The sequence below is a fragment of the Camelus bactrianus genome, chromosome 5 (genome assembly GCF_048773025.1).
Source record: "Camelus bactrianus isolate YW-2024 breed Bactrian camel chromosome 5, ASM4877302v1, whole genome shotgun sequence".
In the NCBI taxonomy this organism is placed as follows: domain Eukaryota; kingdom Metazoa; phylum Chordata; class Mammalia; order Artiodactyla; family Camelidae; genus Camelus; species Camelus bactrianus.
The window spans coordinates 82,298,550-82,322,343 of NC_133543.1; the positions used below are offsets into that span (position 1 = coordinate 82,298,550).

Below are 23,794 nucleotides of genomic sequence, written 5' to 3' on the forward strand. Positions count from 1 at the left end.
TTAGTTAACATTAATCCAAAGACAGGATTCATACCAGCCTTGATTCCAGAAAATAGCCTCTTTCCCTGCACTGTACTCCTTCCAGAGAGCTAGAAAACACATTTTCCCCCCTTCAATTACCAGAAGCATTTCAGTGTGGAAGTTACAGTAAAAAGGACTTATTAAATTAGTTCCAAGGTCAAACAAAGTATTTGGTAGGCTAAGAACTGTTGGATCAGGCTCACACTCAACCTTTGATCAGGCAAAGAGGACACTTTACAGTATGTTCTTTGGAAAGATTACCAAAGTAAATAAAGAGAAAGTTTTCTAGCTGCCCCAAGCAGTCATGAAAACACTACATATCTATGCGATTACCTAGCAAAGTCAAAGAGCATTGTATTGGGCAAATAAAAAGTCTAGAACGAAGTCAGTGCCAATGACCTTTAAGCCACCTGGAAAACACTGAGCGTGATGAAGTACAACGCGTTCCCAGGGTCCACAAACATAAGGTCGAGAGTCAAAGCTTTTGACGCTTTGGCTTACAGTGAGCATATTACCAGAATTCCTGGGAACAAAGAACTGATGTCTCTCCAAATAAAAATGGACTGATTTTTATATTATTGCTTCACATTGCCCGAGAGGAAAATGACCAAGGCATCACCTGAAAATATAGATGTCATAAGCATATATGAAATAGCCTTTTAATAAAACCTGGTTTAAGAAAGAAATCAGGTAACTTTCCAAAAACATGTAATTTATTTAAGTGCTAACACATGACTAATTTCTTGATGATTTCAAAAATATCAAAATGTAAAATACTTTATAAATATATTGCAACAGAGTAGTTCTATAGGGAAGAAAAATCCCAAACCGATTTTTCTCTCTGATTTGCAAGTGTATATATCTCCCTCTAGTGTTCAAAGAAAGTGCAATCATTTGTGTTTTTCCAGATCTGGTTGTGATTAGTCGAAGGTCAACATGTGGTAATAAAGCAGCATCGTTATTTGTTTTTATGGGAATTGGTCCATATATAGCTCAGTATTTTCACAAACAAATACCACATGCATGAATTGTCAACCAAATGCCAAAGGATTCTTTTGTGTCTAAGATATCTGTTAAGTCTAATTTTGTACTTGCATGACTCTGTTAAAAGGTTCACAAAATCTGTAATTTTAAAATTTCTAGTTTCCAGAAAGAGAAAATGAGAGCCCTGGGGCTTGATCCTTGAACCACCTTTCTTTTTGTTTCTATTTACCCTTTCTTTCTTGATCTCATCTAATCTCATGGCTTCAGTTACCATCTCTCTATGGATGAACTTCTAACCTAATCCATGCCCAGAGCTAAACCCAGGCTTGTGTAGTTTTCAGTCTCCTCAGCATCTTACTAGGGTGTCTAATAGGCACCTGAAACTTTCAAACTTAACATGTTTGAAAACTAAGTTTTTTATTTTCTTGCACCTTCCGGCATATGCCCCCCACCTCTGCTTTCCCCATTTCAGTTAAAGGTACTGCCATCTACCAAGGAGCTGAGACAAAACAACAACTACAACAAACAAACAAACAAACAAACAAAAGCCCTAACAACCATTTTACCTTGTTCTCATTCCTTACACCTAGTCCATCAGCATGTCTTACCAGGTTTTTCTCCAAAATATATCCCTGATTTGTCCCCTACTCTCCATCTCCGTTCCCTCCCCAAGTTCAAGCCACCTTTGTCACCTCCCTGACCTACCTCAGGAGGCTCCTCACTGGCCTTCCTGCTTCCACTCTTGCCCCACTTCAGTTCTTCATAGTTTCTCCACCCGATTAAAATAAGATCCTTCCCACTGTGTTCCTGGCTGCCTTCAGGCCCTTGAACGTGTCAAGTTCATTCTCACATTCAGGCTCTCTCATTTCCTGGGAAACCCATTCCTCATATCTTTGAAAGGCTGGTTCCTCATTGTCATTCAAGCTTCAGCTCAAATGTCCCCTCCTCGGAGAGAATGTCCTTGATTGCAGTCTCTCCCTTACCCTGTTTCATTTTCTGCTTGCACATTTCATCCTCTGAAATAAATTAATAACTCATGAATATACTTTTTCCTTCTTGTTAGTTTTCCATTTCTCTTTAATAGAACAGGAGCTGAGATCTCAGCTGTCCCTGTCCCTCCCATGCCTACAACAGTGCCTGGCCCACAGCAGGTGTTCAAGAAATATTTGTTGACTAAGCAAGATGAGGAACATGAGGATGTGTACAGGTTCCCAGAGAGAGAAAGGCACGGGCTGAGAAAAGAACACCATACTCTGGACTCTGCTTTAAGTTGTACACTCGATTTTCTCAACCTCATACCATGCCCCACGATCATAAAAAGCCACCACACTGCCTCAGAAGGAGCCAATGTAACTCACACCACCTCCTTCCTTCCACATTTGCTACAGTTTCAAAAGCAGGAGGTTAAAAAAAAAAGTAGCAACAAATAACAGCCTAACAAGTCAGGACTCAGTGCATAAGCTTATACAATATATTTTAAAGGAAAATAAAATATCTTCTCATGAAAGAGTCCCTTAGAATCAGCACAAATGTGGACATAAAATACTTAAGCAAGCATTTGGTCCATGTCTAATAAAATCTTTTTAGCAAAAAAACCCATCCAAACCATCAGAGAAAACACAAGATCATAAACGCAAGGAGCCAAAGTATCAGCAAGTCAATTTCTGTTCTCCATGGGGTCTTTCATATTTGGTTAACTGAAGCAACCAGTTTCTGTTCCCAGATATCAATACCATCTCTTAAAATGGACTTCCATAAGTGTATAAGGCAGCCTTTCAAGGAGACAAATAATGGTGCCTTTCTATGACTTGAGGGATCCAATGTTCTGATTTGTCTAATCTAAAATTCACTTCTAATATTTTTTGAATATTTCAATTCTTGTCAGGTTTTTCAGTTGGTCTTACCCTGAACATGAGGACATGAATTAATCTTGGCTGCAGTCTGGTTGGCGACATTACTGCCTACTAGAAGAATTACAATGAGAATTCAGTCCCAAGAGTCACATTCCTCTTGCTTGACTGGGATCACAATAACTGGCAAACACAAAGGAACTGTCTTTGCCAATTTTTATAAAATGACTTTTCCTTCCATAATTTGGGCAAGGTGCCCTGCAGAAGACAAATTTAGAAACAGGGTTCTGTGAATGAAAAATGGACCCTCAGAGGACCTAGAAATGGAGGCAATGTGGAAAGTCAGAATAAACTGATGTTTATTTCAGTGATGGCCTTTGAGGTTGGGGTGAACGGACAGCAGAGGATTGAAGAAGGAAAGTTCGCAGATGGGGAAAGGTGAATGGCTGACTTTTCCAGGCTCCTGCCTGTCTAGACTGTTGCTGCGTCTCCATCTGTCCCTCGCGGGCCTGCTCACGTGGACTAGGAATGAAGCAGTCTGGTTGGTGCTGGGTTTCTGTGAAGAATCCTGAATTCCTTCTAAACACCTGGGAGCTGCTTGGACTAGTTCTTTCGGCAGCACGTTGGCAGCGCGTAAACCTCTCAGCCTTCATGCCTCCTGGCTATGGCCTGCAGAGTGAGCCCTCAAGGTGCTTGTTTTGCTTCTCATTTTCTTACTTTCTAAGTGCTTTTTGCTTCTCCTTGGCTGACTCAACCTTCCAATATGAAAGCACTCGGTCTTCCATGCAGTCTCTGTACCTTACCCCAGCCTCCAGGTTTTTACTAACATTTGTTTCTCCTTGAAGGCTCTATTTCTGTGAAGGATTTTCAGTTCTTCCACATTCCAAGTTCAGGCAATGGGGTCGGCAGAGTTTGCTCTCTGTTTCCCAGTGAAAAACTTCTCACTAATTTTAGGCTCATAGCATTTTCTCTCCTTGTCTTCTGCTTCATTCATTGAAGACTCATGGTTTTCTCTTCACTCTGTGCTTCAGCATCCATGGGAACAGCCATGGCCTGAGCAACTTAGTTCCTTGACCTTCCATGGCCAAGCTGTAACGGAGCCAGACCCCATGGGGCTTTCCCAGGACAGACCCCTCCCCCACCTCCTCTGCTGGGCTCCTCTCTGAAGTCCCCAGAGACTAGTATCTCTTGCTTATTTTCTGAGTTTTTCAGATGCTAAAAACCACCACCAAATGGAAGAAATTAACTACTTGATGATGGTGAGCCCGTAGCCCCCGACCTTGTGGCGCCTAGAGACGGATCACCATCAACCAGCCAGAGAACTGTGCATGAGCTGATGCCCCATCCCTCACCTGACTTTCAAAAATGCTGTGCTGGAACCCTTCGGGGATTTGGGGGTTTTGGGGGGCATAAGCCACCCGTTCTCCTTGGTTGGCCCTGCAGTAAACATTTTTGTGCTCCAAACTCTGACATTTTGGCCTCACTGTGCCTCAAACGAACTTGCGTTTAGTAACAAAACTCCTTTACTTAGGGTTGCCCACGTACTTGATACTTTGGGGACCTTCTCAGCACCTGGAATTGCTCCCCTTCTGAAATCACAGAGTCAATACCCTCACTCCTATGCTTTCTGCTTTGACAGTTTTTCCCACTGTGTCACTCTCACAGTGACTCCACTTATCCCATTTAACAGCTTCTTTTTCTCTATTAATTTTAGGCTCTGAGATTCTTTATGCAACCTCACTCTTATTAGAGTCCCCATTCTCTTGCCCTGTTGTTGTTGTTGGAGGTCATTGAGAGGAGGTGACCGCCGGCTGACCCACAAGGTCGACCCAGGCCATCGGAGCCTCCTCATTCCCTCCTCTGTCCTTGGAATGCATGTTCTTCCATTCCCATAGTGGGGGCTGTTTACAAGGACACAGCCTTGGGAGAGCAATGTGTTGTTCAGGCCATCTGGACAACATACGTGACTGATGTAAACTTTGAAGATTCTGGCAGATGGGTGCAGAGATCTACTCATCTTGCAGGCACCCAAGACGAGCCTCGCATGTAAATTCCCTGGTTTGTTAAACCCGCCACCCGCTGATCTGGAGTGGCCTGTCTGCCTCTTTCTTTAGTCTGCTTGTGAGCCATCAGCTCTCCTTCTGTCGCACACGCCTGGGAAATGTGCTGTGTGTCAGTCCTCTCTGAACCCGAGCCTGGTCTGTTGAGTATCTTTGGAGTGTAGATTTCTGTCACTACTATTTCAGAGGCCTCAACTTCATCTGGACCCTTCCTCAATTTCCTCCATCACTTCTGTTCTCTCTCCTTTTCTAACAAGCAGTTATTTCAAAACTTCATTCTGCTCCAATTTTCCTTTAAGCTCTGATTGGTATCTTCCCTCTAGGTCTTAGCAGGTGATTTTACTCCCAACATCACAGAGAAAATGAAACTCAGTTTTTGGAAATCCACCCCACTACACACCAGCATATCTCTCAACACCCACATCTCCACTCATCCTCCTCTCCTCCCTCCTTGTTACAAGTGTCCTTACAAGGGGTCCCTTCGTCTGGAAGTGATTCTATCTCCTTCTAACTTTTCCCTTCATCTTCATCCTCTCCCTTCCCATTTGCATACAAACTCAAGCAAAACTCCCTTGTTTGAAAAAAATAAGGTCCTTGTATCCATGACTCCCCTTGGCCCCCACCCCATCTCTCTTGTTCATAACCCAACATTTTTGAAGATTTGTCTACACTGGCAGTACCCCCCTCTTCATTCTCCAGCCTCTGGAATCTGGGTCCGTATCTTCCTGCCTCATTGTGCTGAAATCCCTTTGCCACATTCACCAGTGACTACCTTATTGCTCTAGTCAATGAATACTTTTGAATCCTTCAATTAATTACGTTCCAAAGCATTTGACACTGCTGACCAAATTCTCCTCCTTGAAATATTATTTTCTTTGGTTTCCATGAGTCTATACTCTCAGTTCCCAGTGATCTCTAGCCACTTTTCAGTCCTCCTTCCAGGGTTCCCTTCTGTCTAACTTTTAAATATTGTTTGTTTACTTTTTATCCTAGATTCTCTTCTGTTCTTGTTTTACATACTCCCTGAGCCATCTCATCTATGCTTACGGACTGAATGTCATTTATATATTAATCAGTCTCCAATTCCAATTCATGTCCTTTGCTCAGAAATTATCTTCTGAGCTTTGACGCCTCCTGCTGTCCATGTATGCACTCACATGTCTGGTAGGTATCTCACAGTCGCCGTGCCCCACCCTGGACTTGTCACTTTCTCTTTAAAGCCTGCTCCTCATCCTCTTTTCTGTACTGCATCATCCATACAGGTATCTGAGCAGTAAAATGATCCTGAATCTTATTTCTCCCTTTTAAACATCCACATTCTAATGAAACCACCTCCTAAATGTTTCTTGAATCTGTCCACTTCTGTTACCTCCATCGCTAGCCCGGTTCCAGCCACCATCACCGCTCACTGAACTCTTGTCATAGCCTCCTATTAGGTCTCTCTCTTGCCTCCAGTCTTACTTTCTCTCTCCACTAAAATGAAGCTAGAATGTGCTTTCAAAAATGCCAGTGTGATCCTGTCATTCCTCCTCCTCCTCTTCCCCCTCCTTATTTGGCTTCAGTTTTCCTCTTTTTTAAAAAAAAAAGTTTAAAAGTTAAACAAATTGTAAAATATACCAAAAATTGACAGTTTTAACCATTTAAAAAAGTACAGTTCAGTGGCATTAAGTACATTCACATTGTTCTGCAACCATCACCGCCATTCATCCTCCAGAACTTTGTGCATCTTGCAAAACTAAAATGCTGTACCCTTTAAAAAATAATTGCTCACTCCCCACCACCCCTGACAACTACCATCCTGGTTATATGAATTTGCCTATGTATATTATGTGAATGGAATCATGCAGTATTTGTCCTTTTGTGACTGGCTAGTCTTAGTTAGCATAATGCCTTCACGGCCCATCCATGTTGTAGCATGTGTCAGAATTTCCTGCCTTTTTAAGGCTGAATAATATTCCCATGGTATCCATCAATGATGGACTGGTTAAGAAATTGTGGAGAATCTGCAGTGGAACACTATGCAGTGTCAAAAAGAATGAGTGCATGATATGCCTCCATCTCTGAGATGTATTATAGGAAAAGTAGGAAAAGCAAATTACAGAAATAGATTGTGTGTAGTATGCAAGAATTTGTTTAAATAAAAGAGATATATATTTGTTTATGTATAGGAATTTCTAGAGGTCTGCCAAAGAAACTAGTAACACTGGTTGTCTCTAGGGAGGTGAAAGATGGGTCAGGAGTGGGAGGGAGACTTGTTTCTTGTGTAAAGTTTTGGTCTATTTGAGCATTTTTTATATGCCTGTTAACTTTTAAAAAATAAATAACTACCAGTATGCACATTATTAAAAATTTCCCATTAAATTACCTGATTTTGTTTATCTATTCATCCTTCAGTAGACAAGGGTTTCTTCTATCTTTTGGTTGTTGTGCATAATGCTGCTATAAACATGGGTGTTCAAATATGTTTGTGTTCCTGCTTTCAGTTCTTTTGGGTGTATACCAAAAGTGGAAAATCATATGGTAATTCTGTTTTTAATTTTTTTAAGGAACTGTCATACTGTTTTCCATAATGGCTGCACCACTTTGCATTCCCACCAGTAGCATACAGTATTCCAGTTTTCCCATATCCTCATCAATGCTTTTTATTATCTTTAAAACAAAATAACCATTCTATTGGCTGTGAAATGGAGTCTCATTTTGGTATTGATTTGCGTTTCCCTGATGATTAGTGATGTAGAGCATGTTTTCATGTGCTTATAGGCCATTTGTATATCTTCTTTGCCAGAATGTCTGACTGAATCCTTTGCCATTTTTTGAATCAGATTGTTTGTTACTGTTGTTGAGTTTAGGGATTCTCTCTATATTCTGGATATTAATCCTTTATCAGATATATCATTTGCAGATATTTGCTCCCATTCTATGCATTACCTTTTTACTCTGTTTATAGCATACAAAGGTTTTAAATTTTTATGAAGTCCATTTTGCCGATTTTTTCTTTTGTTGCTTATGCAATTGATGTCATATCCAAGAATTTATTGCCAAATCCAATGTCATGAAGCTTTTCCCCTGTGTTTTCTCCTAAAAGTTTCATAGTTTTAGCTCTTACATTTGGGACTTTGATTCATTTTAGTGAATTTTTGTATATGATAGTAGGCCAACTTCATTCGTTTGCATTTGGATATCCAGTTTTCCCAGCTCTTTTGTTGAAAAGACACTGTAATGAATTCTGTAGCTTCATTCTAAGTTTTGATATCAGGAAACTTATTCTTTTTCAAGAGTGTTTTGGCTCTTCCAGGTCCCTTGAAATGCCATATGAATTTTAGGATGGCATCTTGTCATTTCTGAACAAAACATTTTCCAGTGAAGATCGTTTGTTCTTGAAGTCTGAACTCCATACCATGTGATAGAGAGCCCTTTAAGATATAGCACCTGCATGTCACCTCACCTTCATCTCTAGATTTTCTCTAACTCCCTTTACCCAAATCTACTCTCAAACTTTCAGAACTATTTTCAATTCTTCCATCAACCATCCACCGTTTTCTGGGGCCTTTATATTAATCTGCTTTCTGCCGTTCAGCATTGTCTGTCTGACCATGTCTTCTTCCTTCAGATCTCAGATCCACATCTTCCAAGAGAAATTAAGAAGATTGTACTTTGTGTTCTCCCTGAGGACCCTCATTCCCATGTTGCCTCCACCGCATCTTAACTGCTTATTTGAATACTCCCTTAGTCTGTGCTGAAGGAGCGGTGTCTTGTTCACGTTTGTATGCCTAGTCCTTAGCACAGCACTTTCGTGCAGTAGACCCTCCAGGAATGTTGGTTTAAATAAATTCTTGAAGTTTTTTTTTCTGGTATTCTTCCAAGGGATAGTTTTCTAGTGTGTTGGAAAAGTCAAGAAAAGGACAGGAGTTGGAAAACCCATGGATAACACAAGAGAGGTGTTTAGTCCTTCCAGCCTTTGCATGCTGTGTTCCAATTTGACTCGCCCACAAAAGCGTTGAAATTTGCAATCATTTCATTCCACCAGTCCTCCAAGACATTCTAGGCACGGATTAAGTTAGGAAAACAGGAATTAAGGCAGAGACCCGGAGCACCCGGCTAAGTTAGAAAGAGGGTGCAGAAGTGTGGCGCAGTTATCAAAGGGTATTTCACTGCGCCGCAGGCTGCGGACGCACCGCACTGGCTCGGGCGCCACCACGCGCCCTGGAAAGCGCCTCCCGCGGGAACGCGCGGCCGGTTCCCGGGTGCTGGCCCAGGAGCAACAGGTGACCGGAAATGGAATCTGCGCGGGCCTGTTGCTTAGCAACCAACTCTGCCGGGAAGCTAGACAGCCCGGCGCTGAGGGAGCGGAGACCGCCGAGTCCTCGGGCGCGGCGTTTCTTGTCCAAGGGGTTCGCGGGGGCTCGGGGCAGGAGCGATTCAGGAGCCACCAGGTGCCGCCAGCGCGTCCTCACAGCCATGAGCAGCCATCAGGTGAGAGGGCGGCTCCTCGCCAGGCTCGTCCTGCCGCGAAGCTTGCGTCGTATTTCAAAACTGATGGAAGCCCAGTTCTTCCGGGCTCCCCAGTTGTGACCCCGCGGGGTACAGCTTCCTTCACCCCACTTATGCCCTGGGATACTAAGCGTTTTCTGTGAAAACGCATATACTTCCTTCCCAACCGTTCCTACTTATGTTGTCATAACAACCAAACACAACACTCGAGCAGTGGGCCCCAGAGGGTCCACCGTATGCAAATGGTGGGTGTGCTGGGGTGGGGGAAGCTCAGTGGGGAGTTGCCGTGGATTTGGGCTCTAGGACTGGAATTCAAGCCCCTCCCTAGCTGTGCGAATGCAGACAAATCACTTGGTCTTTGTAATAAGCCTTCTCTCCCTTTTATGCAAAGGGAGAAAATTAGAACAATTTTTCCTCCTTTCCAAGGTTGTTACGAACTTCAAATAAGATGCCATACCACAGGTGAAAGGGTTTGGTAAGTGGCAAATGGGATGTCTTCTTAGGAAGACATCTCCGTGGCATGTAACAAAAAAATGCCGGTGAAAATGTGGGTGATTAGTCAAATCCATTTCACCTGCCTTCACTAATCAAACTCGCTTTTAATTGTTGCTACAGAAGACTTGCGTGTCCTCCAAGCAGCATGTAGCCTAAATAATAAGAGGTTGCCTCAGCTGTCTTCCAGGAGCTTGGAGTCAGCTGTGTCTCTTTTGAGTCGAGCTGGTTAAGACTGGACAGGATCACCCACCCTCCAACTGGGCATGCCAGAGTGTTCCGCGTGGTGACCTTTTGACATTGGAGGGGCAAAAGTTGCACCTTCAGCTCCTGCTAGGCATCTCCATTCTTGAAACTGTAGAAGCCTGTAGCTTAGTTACACCCGCACTGAATGGTGATAACCACACCGTTTCCCAATCACCTTTCCCCACGCTCCCCACGCCCCCTGACGCCTCAGACCGCCCTGCTGCCTTATTCCTTATCCCGTAAATACCCCAGCCTCTTGTCTTCTGGGAGCTGGATTTGAGATTTGTTCTTCTGTCTGCTCCTTGGCCGCCTTGTGAATAAATCCTCTCTGCTGCAAACCTCGACGTCTCAGCATTTTGGCAAAAGGAACCCGATTGGTAACACATGTTGTGGTAGCTACTTTCGAGAACTCTTTCTTTACTGAACTTAAGAGTAACTAAACAAAAGAAATGCTGCGCAATGGTCAAACATCTTAATGCCAGAATAGAATGGGGAGACGCTGAACGTGGGTATGATTCTGGGCAGCTAGAAAGCAGCTCTAACTCTAGTTTTGTATGAAAAAGGAACCTTTAAGCATCCTGTTGATGAATGGAAAACAACTTACCTTTTAAGCCTGCAAATTTTGGTTAGCTTCTTGTTTGACTCTAAACTGTAATTCTTTCCTTTCCAAGGCTTTATCATTTTTTGGTGGTGTTGGAGTTTATTGTGGAAATGTTAAAAGTAACATCGAGTTGTAGATTGCTAACAGAAAATGTCAAAACCCCTAATCCATTATTTAATCAAAAAAGTAAATCAATCGGCCTGATGCCCACGTCAGTCTTTGGCTTGATCTTGAATCATATTCTATGGTGTGGAAATTTAAAATACATGTTTACCATGTTTGCAGTGGTATTTCTTAATAGCTGTTATTTCACAAAGCCCCAGTTGACCAGTTTACAACTAAAAAGCAGCCACTAAAAACCTGTTGGCAATTAAGTTTCACTTTTTCTTAATAAAAGTGATATTTGGAAATTACACCCCTCACCCCTCCCCTCAAAGGGACTATATCAGTGAAAAGGCAGTGAGACCTTGAAAGAACGGGCGTGATCCCATGTAGAATTATTTACATGTTCTACCTGCTATTTTTAAACAGCAGAGGTCCTTCTCTCACTGCTTTGGCTGATCTTTAATTTTAAAACTCTTGAAACTTTTATGCTAATTTTGAGTATAGTTTTCCTTCTGAAAGAGGGAAAAATTTTTATATTTTAACCTAAAACAAACGGAATGGATTAAACTCTTGGAAATGCCATTTTTATGTGACATTTACTTATGTATTCATTTAGTTTGAAAAAGTGAGCAGGTGGTAAAATCATATTTGCTGAAGGAGCTTTTAATATATTCATCTCATTAGTGGAAAGTTGCAAGTGACATGGCATTTTTCAGGAATAGCAGTCTGAACTCTTAAGTGAAGTATTTAAAAGAAATATAAATCCCTTGCAACTGCTCATTTCATTTTTTAAAATTAGATAAAACATAAGGCATTTTGAGTTTCAGTTGAAGAACTTTCAGGGGTTTAAAATACAAATATCCACAGAGGATGAAACTCCCCACAAAATCCACTACAGGTTGTGGGCAGAGAAGAGGGAAAATCTGTCAGCCTATCGCCACCCTGGCACTTTTTCTAGTGGTTAAATTAAATAATTTTCCATTATATGGTGCTCATTCTGTTTTCCTTCATCATATCTTCCTGATGTCATTGCTTAAAAAGGAGATCAGAGTAGAAACAGGTGGCTATGAGGCCAACAGCATGGTGATTGATTTTAACAGCCAAAACTCAGAACACATGATGACTATATTTAAGTCAACCCTATTAAATTTTGAGAGGTGGTTGTTGATTTAACCAGACAACTTCGTAAGAGTATTGTTGATTTTTTTAACCAGATACATTCATAGATTCTGGTCATTTGATCAGAATGGTTAAATTTGGATTATACCAGGTTTAAAATATCCCTACTGATAGACAAGTCATTGAAAATCAGCAAAATAAAAACTAAGCTTCAAGCCAGACTACTTAAAGAAGACCTTGACTCTAGCAATTTTCATACTGGTGGTGAAAAATTGTTGGTCAGGATCCCAAGAGAAAACAGATGGCATGCTCAAAAGGATTTAATTGAAGAAAACTTACAAAAAGACCATTTGGAGAGGTGTTAGCAAGGTTAAAGGAAGGAACCAACAGGGATGGGAGGCACGTAAGGATTAGTAACAACAGAAAGCCATTACCACTCCTGGGCCAGACGGGTCAAAGAAAGGAAGCCTCATTCTCAGAAATTGGGGAGAACTGGGGGCTTGGAATGGTAGCTTCTGAGAGGAGCTGAGCTCTGGAAGAATTTGGCTACTATCAAAACTATGGGAAACAGGGAGAACTAGGAAAGAAATATCCCAAACTCTCCCCTCATCCTCTCGTCTCCTAAGGGTGCTTCTCATTGCTTAATCCACACTGGAAGCCAAAGTGCTGGAAGCCCAGATGATACCCATACATAGAAGTCAGCCTTATAGGCACAGAGCGGGAAGGAAAACATGGGACTGGATTGGGGCAAAGAATAACCATCACAGAAATTATTGTAAGTAGATGCAGACTTCATAGATATTTCCCTGTTGACGAATCAGCTGGGATTAAAAGTTTGTAAGTCAGTTGTTTAGATCCTATAATGCATTTTTTCACTCAATCTTCATACCTAAGAATATAAGTAACAAAATATGTATAAGACCTTTATGAAGAATATTGTAAAATGTTTTCAAAGGATACACTTCCCAATATACTCCTAGGATGTGAATAAAGAAATACATGGTATTCATGAAGAGTCAATATCATAATGATGTCAGTTTTTTCCAAATTATTCTAGAAATTTCAATATGTTTCTGTCAAAATCCCCCAAAGTTTCAAGCAATGTAGATCCTAAAATTCACATGGTAAAGGCCAAGATTGTGGATAATAATTTTTAAGAATACTAAGGTGGAGAGAATTGTCCTATGGATTTCAAGACCTCTTGTGAAGTCACAGTAATTTAGACAATGTTATATAATTTGTTTACAGGTAGACAAATATACCAGTGGAATTAAATAGAAAAAAAAATACTATACACACAACCTATATAGTATATATGTGTGCATGAGATGAAATTGTGTTTATATTAAAATTCATGCTAAAAGATGTTTATTAAAACATCTTTTGTAATAGAGAAGCATTGGAAGTAAGCTAAATGTTCATTTACAGGAGAATGGATAAATTGCATTATATTCATACATACAGCTATACAGCTGTGAAAATCAGGAAAGTTCTCAATGTGGGAAGTGAGAAAACCATCTTGCTTGAGAGAGTTTGAAAGGCAGTTTCCCCCTTTGATGTAAGGGAAACTTGCTGGAAAGCTGCCCTTAGGAGTGCCAGTGAAACCTGCAGCCCTGCTGGAGGGTGACTGCCACTGGGTCAGGCACACACTGCAGGTTGGGAAGGTGTCCACCGGCAAGGATGCTGGCAGCTGGCAGCCACACCATAGGAGCAACAAGAAAAAGCACTGGAACGAGGAAGAAAAGTCCCTTCCTCTTACAGTGTCCCTTTTGAACTCTCTCTAGCATTGTGCCAGCTGGAGAAAAATGTTTGTAGATTCCTAAAGAACCACCAAGGAGAGCGAAAAAACATTGATTCGATCATGAGAGGCAAGAAATTGATAAGTGGCCAAAGTGCAACTCATATTATCTGTTTTATAAATCAGAGTACCCCCACCATGGAATTATTCTCCATTGCAAAGAAGATAAAGGCATTCTTCTCTGGAAGTTACTGCTAAATAGCACAAATGTAACTTACAGTAATGTGAGAATGCCTTAACATGAATACATTGTCCCCCTAGGAAGTGGTACATTCTGGGGAAAAAAAATAAAGTTTTAGCAGTGGAGAAGGGAGGTGGGGACTAAGTAAATGGACACTAATTAGACTCAGATAAATTAAGATATGACCAATTCCCCACTGAATTGTCTTGGCACTCTTGTCAAAAATCTATCGCCAGTAAATGCATGGGTGTATTTCTGAACTCCCAATCTGTTCCTTTGATCTATAGATCTATATGTTTATCCTTATGCAGTCTGCATTACTGTAGCTTTGCAGTGAGTTGTGAAATCTTTCAGTGCAAGTCTGCCAGCTTTGTTCTTCTTTTTCAAGACTGTTTGGCTATTCTGGGTCCCTTATATTTCCGTGTGAATTGTATGATCAACTTGTTAATTTCTACCCAAAAAAGGCAGCTGGGATTTTGATAGCAAGTGTTGAATCTGTAGATTATTTTTAGGGGAAAGTATTGCATTTTAACAATATTATTCTTACAATTCATGAGCATGAGGTGTCTTTCCATTTATTAAGGTCTTCTTTTATTCCTTTCAATAATGTTTTATAGCTTTTATTGTACAAGCCTTGCACTTCTTTTGTTAAACTTATTTCTAAGTATTTTACCCTTTTGAATGCTATTGTAAGTGAATTTGTTTCTTAATTTCAATTTTGGATTGTTTGTTGTTAGTATCTAGAAATAGAATTGATTTTTGTGTATTGATTTTGAATCTTGCAGCCTTATTGAACTCTTGCATTAGCTATAATAATTTTGTGGATTCCTTATGATTTTCTGTACACTGTATTAACCCATCTATAAAGTGTGTTTTAGAATATTTTGGGTGATATGTGCTTTACTTTATATTACATACTCTGTAAAATTTGGTTGATGAATCAATTTTAGCATTAACAGAGTAAACAGTTTGCTTTTTTTGTATTTTTTTCATGCAGGATAAATCAGCCAGCAAAGAAAAATCCAAGACACCAGTCAGATTTTTACCACGATCTACGGTAATTTATCAGTATCTCACACTTTATTGCTTTTATAACAATGTTGTTTACTAGTTTTCAAACTTGCAACTAAGTTACTTAATTTCTGATTTTTAAATTTCTGTTCTCCATTTTCTTTTCTGATGGAGATCATCTATGATGTGTGTGTGTATATATACATATGCGTGTGTATATGTATATTTACACACACATACATACACCCCTTAGGAAATACAGCTGTCTTAATAAATGTACTGTAAGCCATAATAACCTAGTATGTACAGAATTTTGGAGTATTCTGAATAAAAGAATTGCGGAGATGGGCCGGTAGAAGCACTATTGGAGCGGGGAAACAAGGACTTGGATAGCAGATTTTTCATTGATGGTTGTGTGACTGTTGGGGAGTCACTTAACTCTGCCCCTGTTTCTGGGTTTGAAGTGAGAGTGGTTCATTTGATGATCTCTGAAAAGATGCCTCTTCCAGTGCTTTTAGCTACAGGAGATTTCTTGGATCTTGGCCATCCTTTTTCACATTTTGTTGATGTTAAATTATCATTGTCCTGTGGAAGAGGTAGTTAATAGACATTTTCAGTTGATCACGTGCTGGACAAATTAGATTTTACTGCAATAAATTTGCTATCAAATAATTATGTTGAGTTTAATAGCTTTAAGTTACACTCTTGTGACTCCTGCAAGTTGAGTTTAAGTGGAGTTTCAATGTAAACATTATTTGTTTTGAAAGGTATTTCAAAAGCTCAGAATGAACTATAAACTGAAATCTAGGTGGCTTCGCACAGAGAAGATCTCTAACAATTTGAAATAAAGGAGTTTTTCAGATTAAAAAGAAAACTCCAGTGAAAATTTCAGGTGAACGTTCTTGAATATTTCAAAGTACACGTTTTAATTGTGAACCTATTTGTATCAATAATGCTAGGATTATCACACCATGTTCTAGAAAATAAAATCAGAGCTTTTTTTTTTAGTTCTGCAAATACTTAAGTTTTCTATGTTAAAAGACAAAGACCTGAAATGGAATAGATATTTTATTTTCTCTTTAAAAATTTAACACGTTTAAAAATGGAACAAAAATTGCCACTAGGTTTTTAAAAAAATTTTTGTTAGTATATATATAGGCCTAGAAATATTAGCTAAATTTAAATTTACTTACTGAATAAATATCCAGTGGCTGAAATGAATAATCCTTTCTAGCTAGTGAGGCATATAATTGCTTAAAATGTTTATTTAGCTGGTTTAAACCTTATACTGTGCTCATATTTGACTTTATCTTGCAATTTTTCTTCCATATCATTTGAGTTTTATGTCTTTGAAGATAAATAATATTTGAAAGAGATATTTTAAAAATATTTCATTGATCAAAAAAGGTGTATTTGACTATTAAGGTTTGCACTCGGATAAAATTTTCCAGCAGTAGTTAAGATTTTTAGGGGGGTAATAATTGCATTTATTTACATTTTTCATAAAAACTAGTTTGTTCTTAAATAATGAACATTGTAGATGGAAGGATAAGTGGCAGAATTAGAGCCATTAGGCCATTTTTAGCAACACACAGCTTTTCTCAGGGTGGGGGAGACTGCAGAAAACAATGAAGTTAACCTACGATTTTTTACCCACATAGCGTCTGTGGAAATAGACTCTTTCACTAAGTGAAAAAAGGTGCTTTTGACACAGGAAAAAATTGGGTGCAAGAGGATGGCCATTTGCCGGGTCCCAGGTGAGTCCCTGGGATGCACCTTACCAAGTAAGGATCCTTGGCTTCACGCAGGATAGAGTTCAGGAGCGAGCCGTAGTTGAGTAAAAGTAGATTTGTTCAGAGAGATGTACACTCCACAGGCAGAGTGTGGGCCATCTCAAAAGTCAAGAGAAAGGCCTAGGGGATACACATTCCATAGGCAGAATGTGGGGCATCTTACTCGGAGGCCTCAGAAGTTGGGGTTGGCTAGGAAAAAATGATAAAAATAAGGTGTGGGAGTTGTTAGTTTTTATGGGCTTGGTAACTTCATATGCTAACAAGTGGGAGGATTATTCCAACTACTTTGGGGAAGGATCTGGGATTCCCAGAAACTGGGTCAACACTCACCCTTTGACCTTTTATGGTGAGCCTTGAAACTGTCATAGCACCCGTAGGAGTGCCATTTAGCTTGCTCTTGTATTTCAGTGATCGTGTATTGAAGCTCAAGGTCTGCTGGGAATTGATTCTTCCACCACCTTGGTGCTAATTGCTGTGCCCTGCCCTCTTCCCTCCTGTCTCACTGTGAGTAGGGTAGTGAGGGCTGCTCTGACTCCCGCAAGTCATAAAGAAAGGAACCTTTTGCTTTGCAGTCTCTGGCAACCACCTGCTTTTTTCCAAAGTCAGCTTCTAGTATTATATGGTGCACCCATCCAGGGTTTTTTTTTAATGTATTGTGTGATGACCCAAAGTTTGGAGTTCTCAGAACTGGCAGAAGTTGGGATTGGCATTTAAAAAGTGATGGATTTGAAATTTGACACAGCATTGTAAAATGACTATGACTCAATAAAAAAATGTTAAAAAAAAAAGTGATGGATTTGGGGTCCTAGAAATTTGATGAAAAAAATAACTCCCAGGGCTCTAAGCCCACGTGAGCATATAAGGCCTTTCTAATTGGAAGACCTAGAGTCATATTCATTCTAGACCTTCATACTCCTGGAGGTGATCCTTGTTAAAATCAAGGGTGACACAGTGCTGGTGGCCCCCAGCCTCTTTGAGCTGATGACCAGATACTCACCCTTTCTGCACACCTCACTCACCCCATGAATCGAATCTAAAATCCTTTATGGAGCAAGATAAGAGTGGAATGGAGGGGGAGATGAAAGGATGGAAAAGCACTGCTTTTTGAGTGTCTTAGCCTGTTTTCCTACGAAAGAAGAGCTGAAAAAAGTACCTGTGTACAGTTTCTTTGAGAGGTGACCTCAGGAAGCAGGAGTAAAGGATCAGGGAAAGTAACACTAAGAAGACAACACGAGGATGTGTTACCAAGTGGTTGTCACACTAGGCAACTGGGATGGTCCTGCCATGACCTTCTGAGTTGCTTACAGAATGCTTCCTGTGATTATCCACCTGAGGTCGATCAGGGTAGTAGCTTGTAACCATCAGCTCTCATCCCTTGTTGGTGGAGAGAGCTCCTGAAGCTGTAAACTTCCACCTACTTCTAGCTGCTCAAGTGTGAGTGCAGAATTGTCTACCCCGAGGGTCCCATGCTATGGCATCAAAGAAGCCCCCAAGCACAAAGCAAAAGATGTGTTATTGAGCTAAAGTACCATCCTTCCTACCTGAATTGAAGCCAGCACAGAACTGTTCACTGTAGCCTTGTCTGGAATCGAGGTGAGGCCGAGAGGATGTGAAAGAAAGTGAAATAAGAGTGTCTGAAACAATAGTCAATGGAATTCTCTTGGTCCAGGCTCACAAGAGTTCCAAAGCATTGGCATATGTCTAAGTCATCATCTGAAAGGAAGATATACACTAGCATGGAATTGCTTGTCAGCATTAAAAAAAAAAAATGTAGCTCTTATTTTAAAATTCACCCCTCTGGTTTTATTAAAGAACAACATTATTTAGCTGGATGGTATTCTGGCTTACGTGTGGCTGCTCTTTTTGGTTAGCCAGAGGATCACTATTCATAAAATATTCTGTTTTGTACATGTAGAACATCCTGCAATGCAGGGTAAAGAGGAAACATTAAGGCCCTCGGCACTCTTCTCCACTCAGGGTGCTGGTGAGACCAGAGTTGGCAGCTTAGCATGCAGACTGGGTGCTGCCAAGATCCTAAGAGGTTGAGTGTGTGGGAATTAGTTAGAAGGCTGGGGTTAAGCAGAGTGTTTTGGACGTTCGTTGTGACTCCAATGCAGTAGATGTGATCTGAATTGCCTTTGTGTCCCAGTATGAAAATTCTAGAGCGCTTGGACCATATACCATTTTCCTTCTATCCACAGCTGCATTCTTAGCAGGCCTTTGCCACATCCTCATTCTCCCCAAAGGGAAGCCTTCCATTCTGAGAATATCTATTGTTTTCAGCAAGTAACTTTTTAGCTTGAAAAGATTGTGTTCATGTTTCCCTTCATACCCTGTGGCCCCCTGAGGATTAAAGAAAACAGAACTGCATGTGTGTGAAACATTCACCGAATTTGGTGTTTGTATCTGAGAAGTGCTGTCTGAAGCTCATTACTTTCCCTTCCCTTTTCTTCCTTTCCTGTTTTATTGAGACATACTTGACATGCAACACCGTGTTAAGTTTGAGGTGTACAACATAGTGGTTTGACTTACACACATCATGAAACGATGACCACAACAGATCTAGTGAACATCCATCATCTCATATAGATACAATGCTAAAGAAATAGAAAAAACTTTTTTTCCTTGTGAATTTTTTCCTTGTGTTTTTGATAAGAGCCATTCTGACAGGTGTGAGGTGGTATCTCATTGTGGTTTTGATTTGCATTTCCCTGATGACTAGTGATGTTGAGCATCTTTTCATGTGCCTGTTGGCCATCTGCATGTCTTCTTTGGAAAAATGTTTATTCAGGTCCTCTACCCATTTTTTAATTGTTTTTTTTTTTTTTTTGATGAGTTGTATGAGTTCCTTGTATATTTTGGATATTAACCCCTTATCAGATATATCATTTGCAAACATCTTCTCCTATTGAATAGGCAGCCTTTTCACTTGTTGATTGTTTCCTTTGCTATGCAAAAGCTTCTTAGTTTAATATAGCCCCAGTAGTTTATTTTTCCTTTTGTTTCCCTTGCCTGAGGAGACATAGCCAGAACAAAAAAATTACTAAGACTGATGTCAGAGGGCAAACTGCCTGTGTTTTCTTCTAGAAGTTTTATGGTTTCAGATCTTACATTTATGTCCTAAAATCCATTTTATTTTTGTATATGGTATGAGAAGGTAGTCCTTTTTGGTTTTCTTTGCATGTAGCTGTTCAATTTCCTAGTACCATTTATTGAAGAGACTTTCCCTATTGTATGTTTTTGCCTCCTTAGTTGTAGATTAACTGCCCATATAAATGTGGTTTCATTTCTGGGAGCTCTGTTCTGCTCCGTTGATCTATGTGTCTGTTTTTGTGCCAGTACCGTGTGATTTCTGTAGCTTTGTCGTGCAGCTTCAAATCAAGGAGCGTGATACGTCCAGCTTTGTTCCCTTTCTCCAGATTGTTTTGGCTATTCAGGGGCTTTTGTGTTTCCTTACAAATTTTAGAGTTATTTGCTCTAGTTCTTTGGAAAAATGCCATTAGTATTTTGATAGGGATTGCATTGAATCTATAGATTGCCTTGGGTAGTACGGCCATTTTAACAATATTAATTCTTCCTTCCGTGATGCTGGGAGTCAGAAATACTGAATGATATCCTCCAAACTGAGAAGGAACTGAAAAATGAAGTGGGCAACTCCATAAAGTGAAATTAGGAAATGTATTGTGGGTAACTTACACACAGGCAGGAAGGGTTGGGTGGACAAATGATCCAGAGGCATTGGCACCGGCACTGAGCACTGCTGAGAGGGATACAGGGGAATTTAAAGGGGCCAAAGCTAAAAACAGAATTTGACTACTAGGGAGAAGCTTGTCTGCACCAATGGGAACTGGGGTTTTTCCCTCCCCCTGGCTCTGTCATGACCATTAACCATCTGCATCAGCAAAAGGCACACTTCTGATTTTCATATCAGATAAAGGCAAGGGTAAAAGTTGAATGGGAATTCATCTGGCCTGGGCACATTCCTTGAGAATTAGGCTCAAGCTCAGTCATGTGTAAAGGGGAAGGGTTAGGACAGTAGACCTAAGATAGAGCTGACAGAACAGAGTCAGTTTGGTCCAGCCCTACACACGAGCATGGTATACCGTTCCATTTGTGCAGCCTTCAGTTTCTTTCATTAGTGTCTTAGTTTCCTGAGTACAAGTCTGTTACCTCCTTATATTTACTTGTGTGTATTTTATTCTTTTTGTTGTAAAGGAATTGGTTCCTTAATTTCTCTTACAATGTGTTAGTGTACTAAAACGTAGCAGATTTCGGTTTATTAATTTTGTGTCCTGCAACTTTACCGAATTCACTGGTGAATTCTAGTAGTTTTTTGGTAGCATCGTTAGGATTTTCTATATGTAATATCATCTCATCTGCAAGCAGTGACATTTCACTTCTTCCTTTCCAACATGGATTCCCTTTAGTTCTTATCTGATTTCTGTGGCTAGGACTTCCAACAGTACGTTGAATAATAGTGGAGAGTGTAGGTGACCTTGTCTTTTTCCTAATCTTAGGGGAAGTGCTTTCAGCTTTTCCCTGTTGAGTATGATGTTAGTTGGGGCTTATCATATGTGGCCTTTATTGGTGATATATGTTCCCTCTATAGTCATTTTGGTAAGACGTTTTCTTAATCATAAATGGATGTTGAATTTTATCAAAAGTTTTTTCTGCATCTATTGAGATGATCATGGATTTTATTCTTCAGTTTGTTGCTGTGGTTTATCACATTGATTTGCAGGTATTGAAAAATCCTTGCATCTCTGGAATAAGTACCTCTTGATCGTGGTGTATGATCCTTCTAATATATTGTTGGAGTTGATTTGCTGGTATTTTGTTGAGAATTTTTGCATCCATGTTCATCAGTTTTTGGTGATATCTTTGTCTGGTTTTGGTATCAGGATGATAGTGGCCTCATAGAATGGGTTTGAAAATGTCCCTTCCTCTGCAGATTTTTTTTTTTTTTTTTTTGGAATAGCTTCAGAAGGGTAGGCATTAACTCTTCTCTAAATGTTTGGTAGAATTCACCTGTGAAGCCGTCTGGTCCTGGGCTTGAGTGATGTCCACTGCTCTGTCTTCCAGGGCTGATCTATTCCTCTATATAATCTAATCCACTGTTGGTTCTTTCTAGTACATTTTTTATTTCAGTTATTGTATTCTTCAGCTTTGGTTGGTTGTTTTTTTATATTTTCCTCCTCTTTGTTAGACAGTTCTAACTTCTCTGTTTATCTGTTCTCCCGAGTTCTTCGTGATCTTTATGATCATTACCTTGAACTCTTTATTAGGTAGATTGCTTACCTCCACTTTATTTAGTTCTTCTTCTGGGATTGTATCTCTTGTTTCTTCATTTGGAACATATTCCTCTGTCTCCTAATTTTGCCTAATTTTGTGTTTTTATTTCTATATATTTGGTAGGTTGGTTACTTTTCCCAACCTTGCAGAAGTGGCCTTATGTAGTAGATGTCCTATGGCGCCTAGCAGCATACTCACTTCTGGCCACCAGAGCTATATGCTCTAGGGTGCCCTCTGTGTGGGCTGTGTGGGCCTTCTTCTGTGGCAAGCTGACTACTGTGGCCACACCGGTAGGCATAGGTGGCTCCCAGCCTGGTTGGTTGCCAGGCCTTTCCTAGCACAGAGGCTGCTAGCTGCTGGTGAATGGGGCTGGGTCATGAGGAGGCTGGTTGCAGAGAACCAGGTGGTCCTGGGGCTAGTGCCAGCCCCCTGGTGGGAAAAGCTGGGTCCCCAGGTGCCTGGCTGTGGGTCTGAGGATCTCAGAGCTAGGATCGGCCTACTGGTGGGCAAGGCCAGGGCTGAGGGTACTCCTGGGACTGGTGTTGACTTGCTGGTGGGGGAGGCAATGTCATGGGCTAGTGCTGGCCCACTGGTAGGTGGAGCCAGGTCCTAGGATCTCTGGCTGCAGGGCTCTGGGGGTCTCAGAGTTGCTGTTAGCCCCATTGGTGGGTGAGGCCAGGACCAAGGGCTACTGCTGCCCACTGGTTGTTGAAGCCAGTTCCTGGGGTGTCTGTCTGCAGGGCCCAGGGTTTTGGAGCTGGTGTCTGCTGCTGGTGGGCAGTCTGAGTCCTGGGCTCTCTGGTGGGCAGGGCCAAATTCTGAGGCAGCTGAGAGCTTAAGGGGGTTGATGGCATCTGGTCTGCTGGTGGGTGAGGCTGTGTACCAGTGCTAATAAGCTAGAGGGAGGACTGCACAGTGGCACTCACCAGCACCAGTCTCCCCGTAGAATAAGCTCCACAAAAGGGCCTCCATCAGCATCTGTGTCTCCAGGGTGAGTCCCAGCTGCCTCCTTCCTCTCTGGAAGGCTCTCTAGGATCAGCAAGTGGGTCTGACCCAGGCTCTTTTCAAATTACTGCTTCTGCCCTGGGTCTTGGAGAGTGTGAGAATTTGTGTATGAAGTCTGTTTTCTGTAGCCCCTTGGCTCTCCCAAAAGCAAGCAGTGCTAGCTTTGAAAGCCAGATGTTCTGGCAGCTTGTCTTGTGGTGCAGGACCCCTGGGCTGGGGAGCCCGATGCGGGGCTCAGACCTCTCACTACTTGGGGAGAACTGCAATTGTGATCTTTTTGTGGGTCACTTACCCAGGGATCGATCTTGGCTTTCCATGTCTCCGCCTCTCCTACTCATCTCATTATGGTTTCTTCTTTATGTCTTTTGCTGAAAAAGATCATTTCTACTAGTCTACTAGTCTTCAGGTCATTCTCATCAATAGTTGCTCTGTAAATAGTTGTTATTTTGGGGTGCTCATGGGAGGAAGTAAGCTCAGGGTCTTCCTACTCTGCCATCTTGTTCTTAACTATTTTCTCTCTCTCTCTCTTTTTTTTATTTTACTTTTTTGGTGGGGCTTGGTTAACCAGTTTGTAATTTTTCCTATGATAAAGTCAGCATTATTTTAAAGTCAGTTTATCTGTCTCTATAGGACTGAATTAGTAGGCTGAGATGGAGGATAACAAGGATAGTAGAGCAGGGTAAATACACAAATTATATTTCAGACAGAATTTAAATAATAAAAGAATCACCAAAATGGTGATTTA

General features: G+C 40.9%; 1 protein-coding gene across 4 annotated transcripts in view; it reads left to right on the forward strand.

Annotated features, from left to right (window-relative positions):
- Positions 1 to 9,239: 9,239 nt before the first annotated feature.
- DNAH7 (dynein axonemal heavy chain 7) overlaps positions 9,240 to 23,794 on the forward strand; it is a 220,506-nt gene continuing 205,951 nt past the window's right edge. For all 4 annotated transcript variants that reach the window (XM_074364244.1, XM_045511984.2, XM_074364246.1 and 1 more), the window contains exons 1-2: positions 9,240 to 9,388; positions 14,946 to 15,005. In XM_074364244.1, the coding sequence (XP_074220345.1) occupies positions 9,374 to 9,388; positions 14,946 to 15,005 (75 nt within the window). In that variant the 5' untranslated portion in view covers positions 9,240 to 9,373. The remainder of the gene's footprint in view (positions 9,389 to 14,945; positions 15,006 to 23,794) is intronic.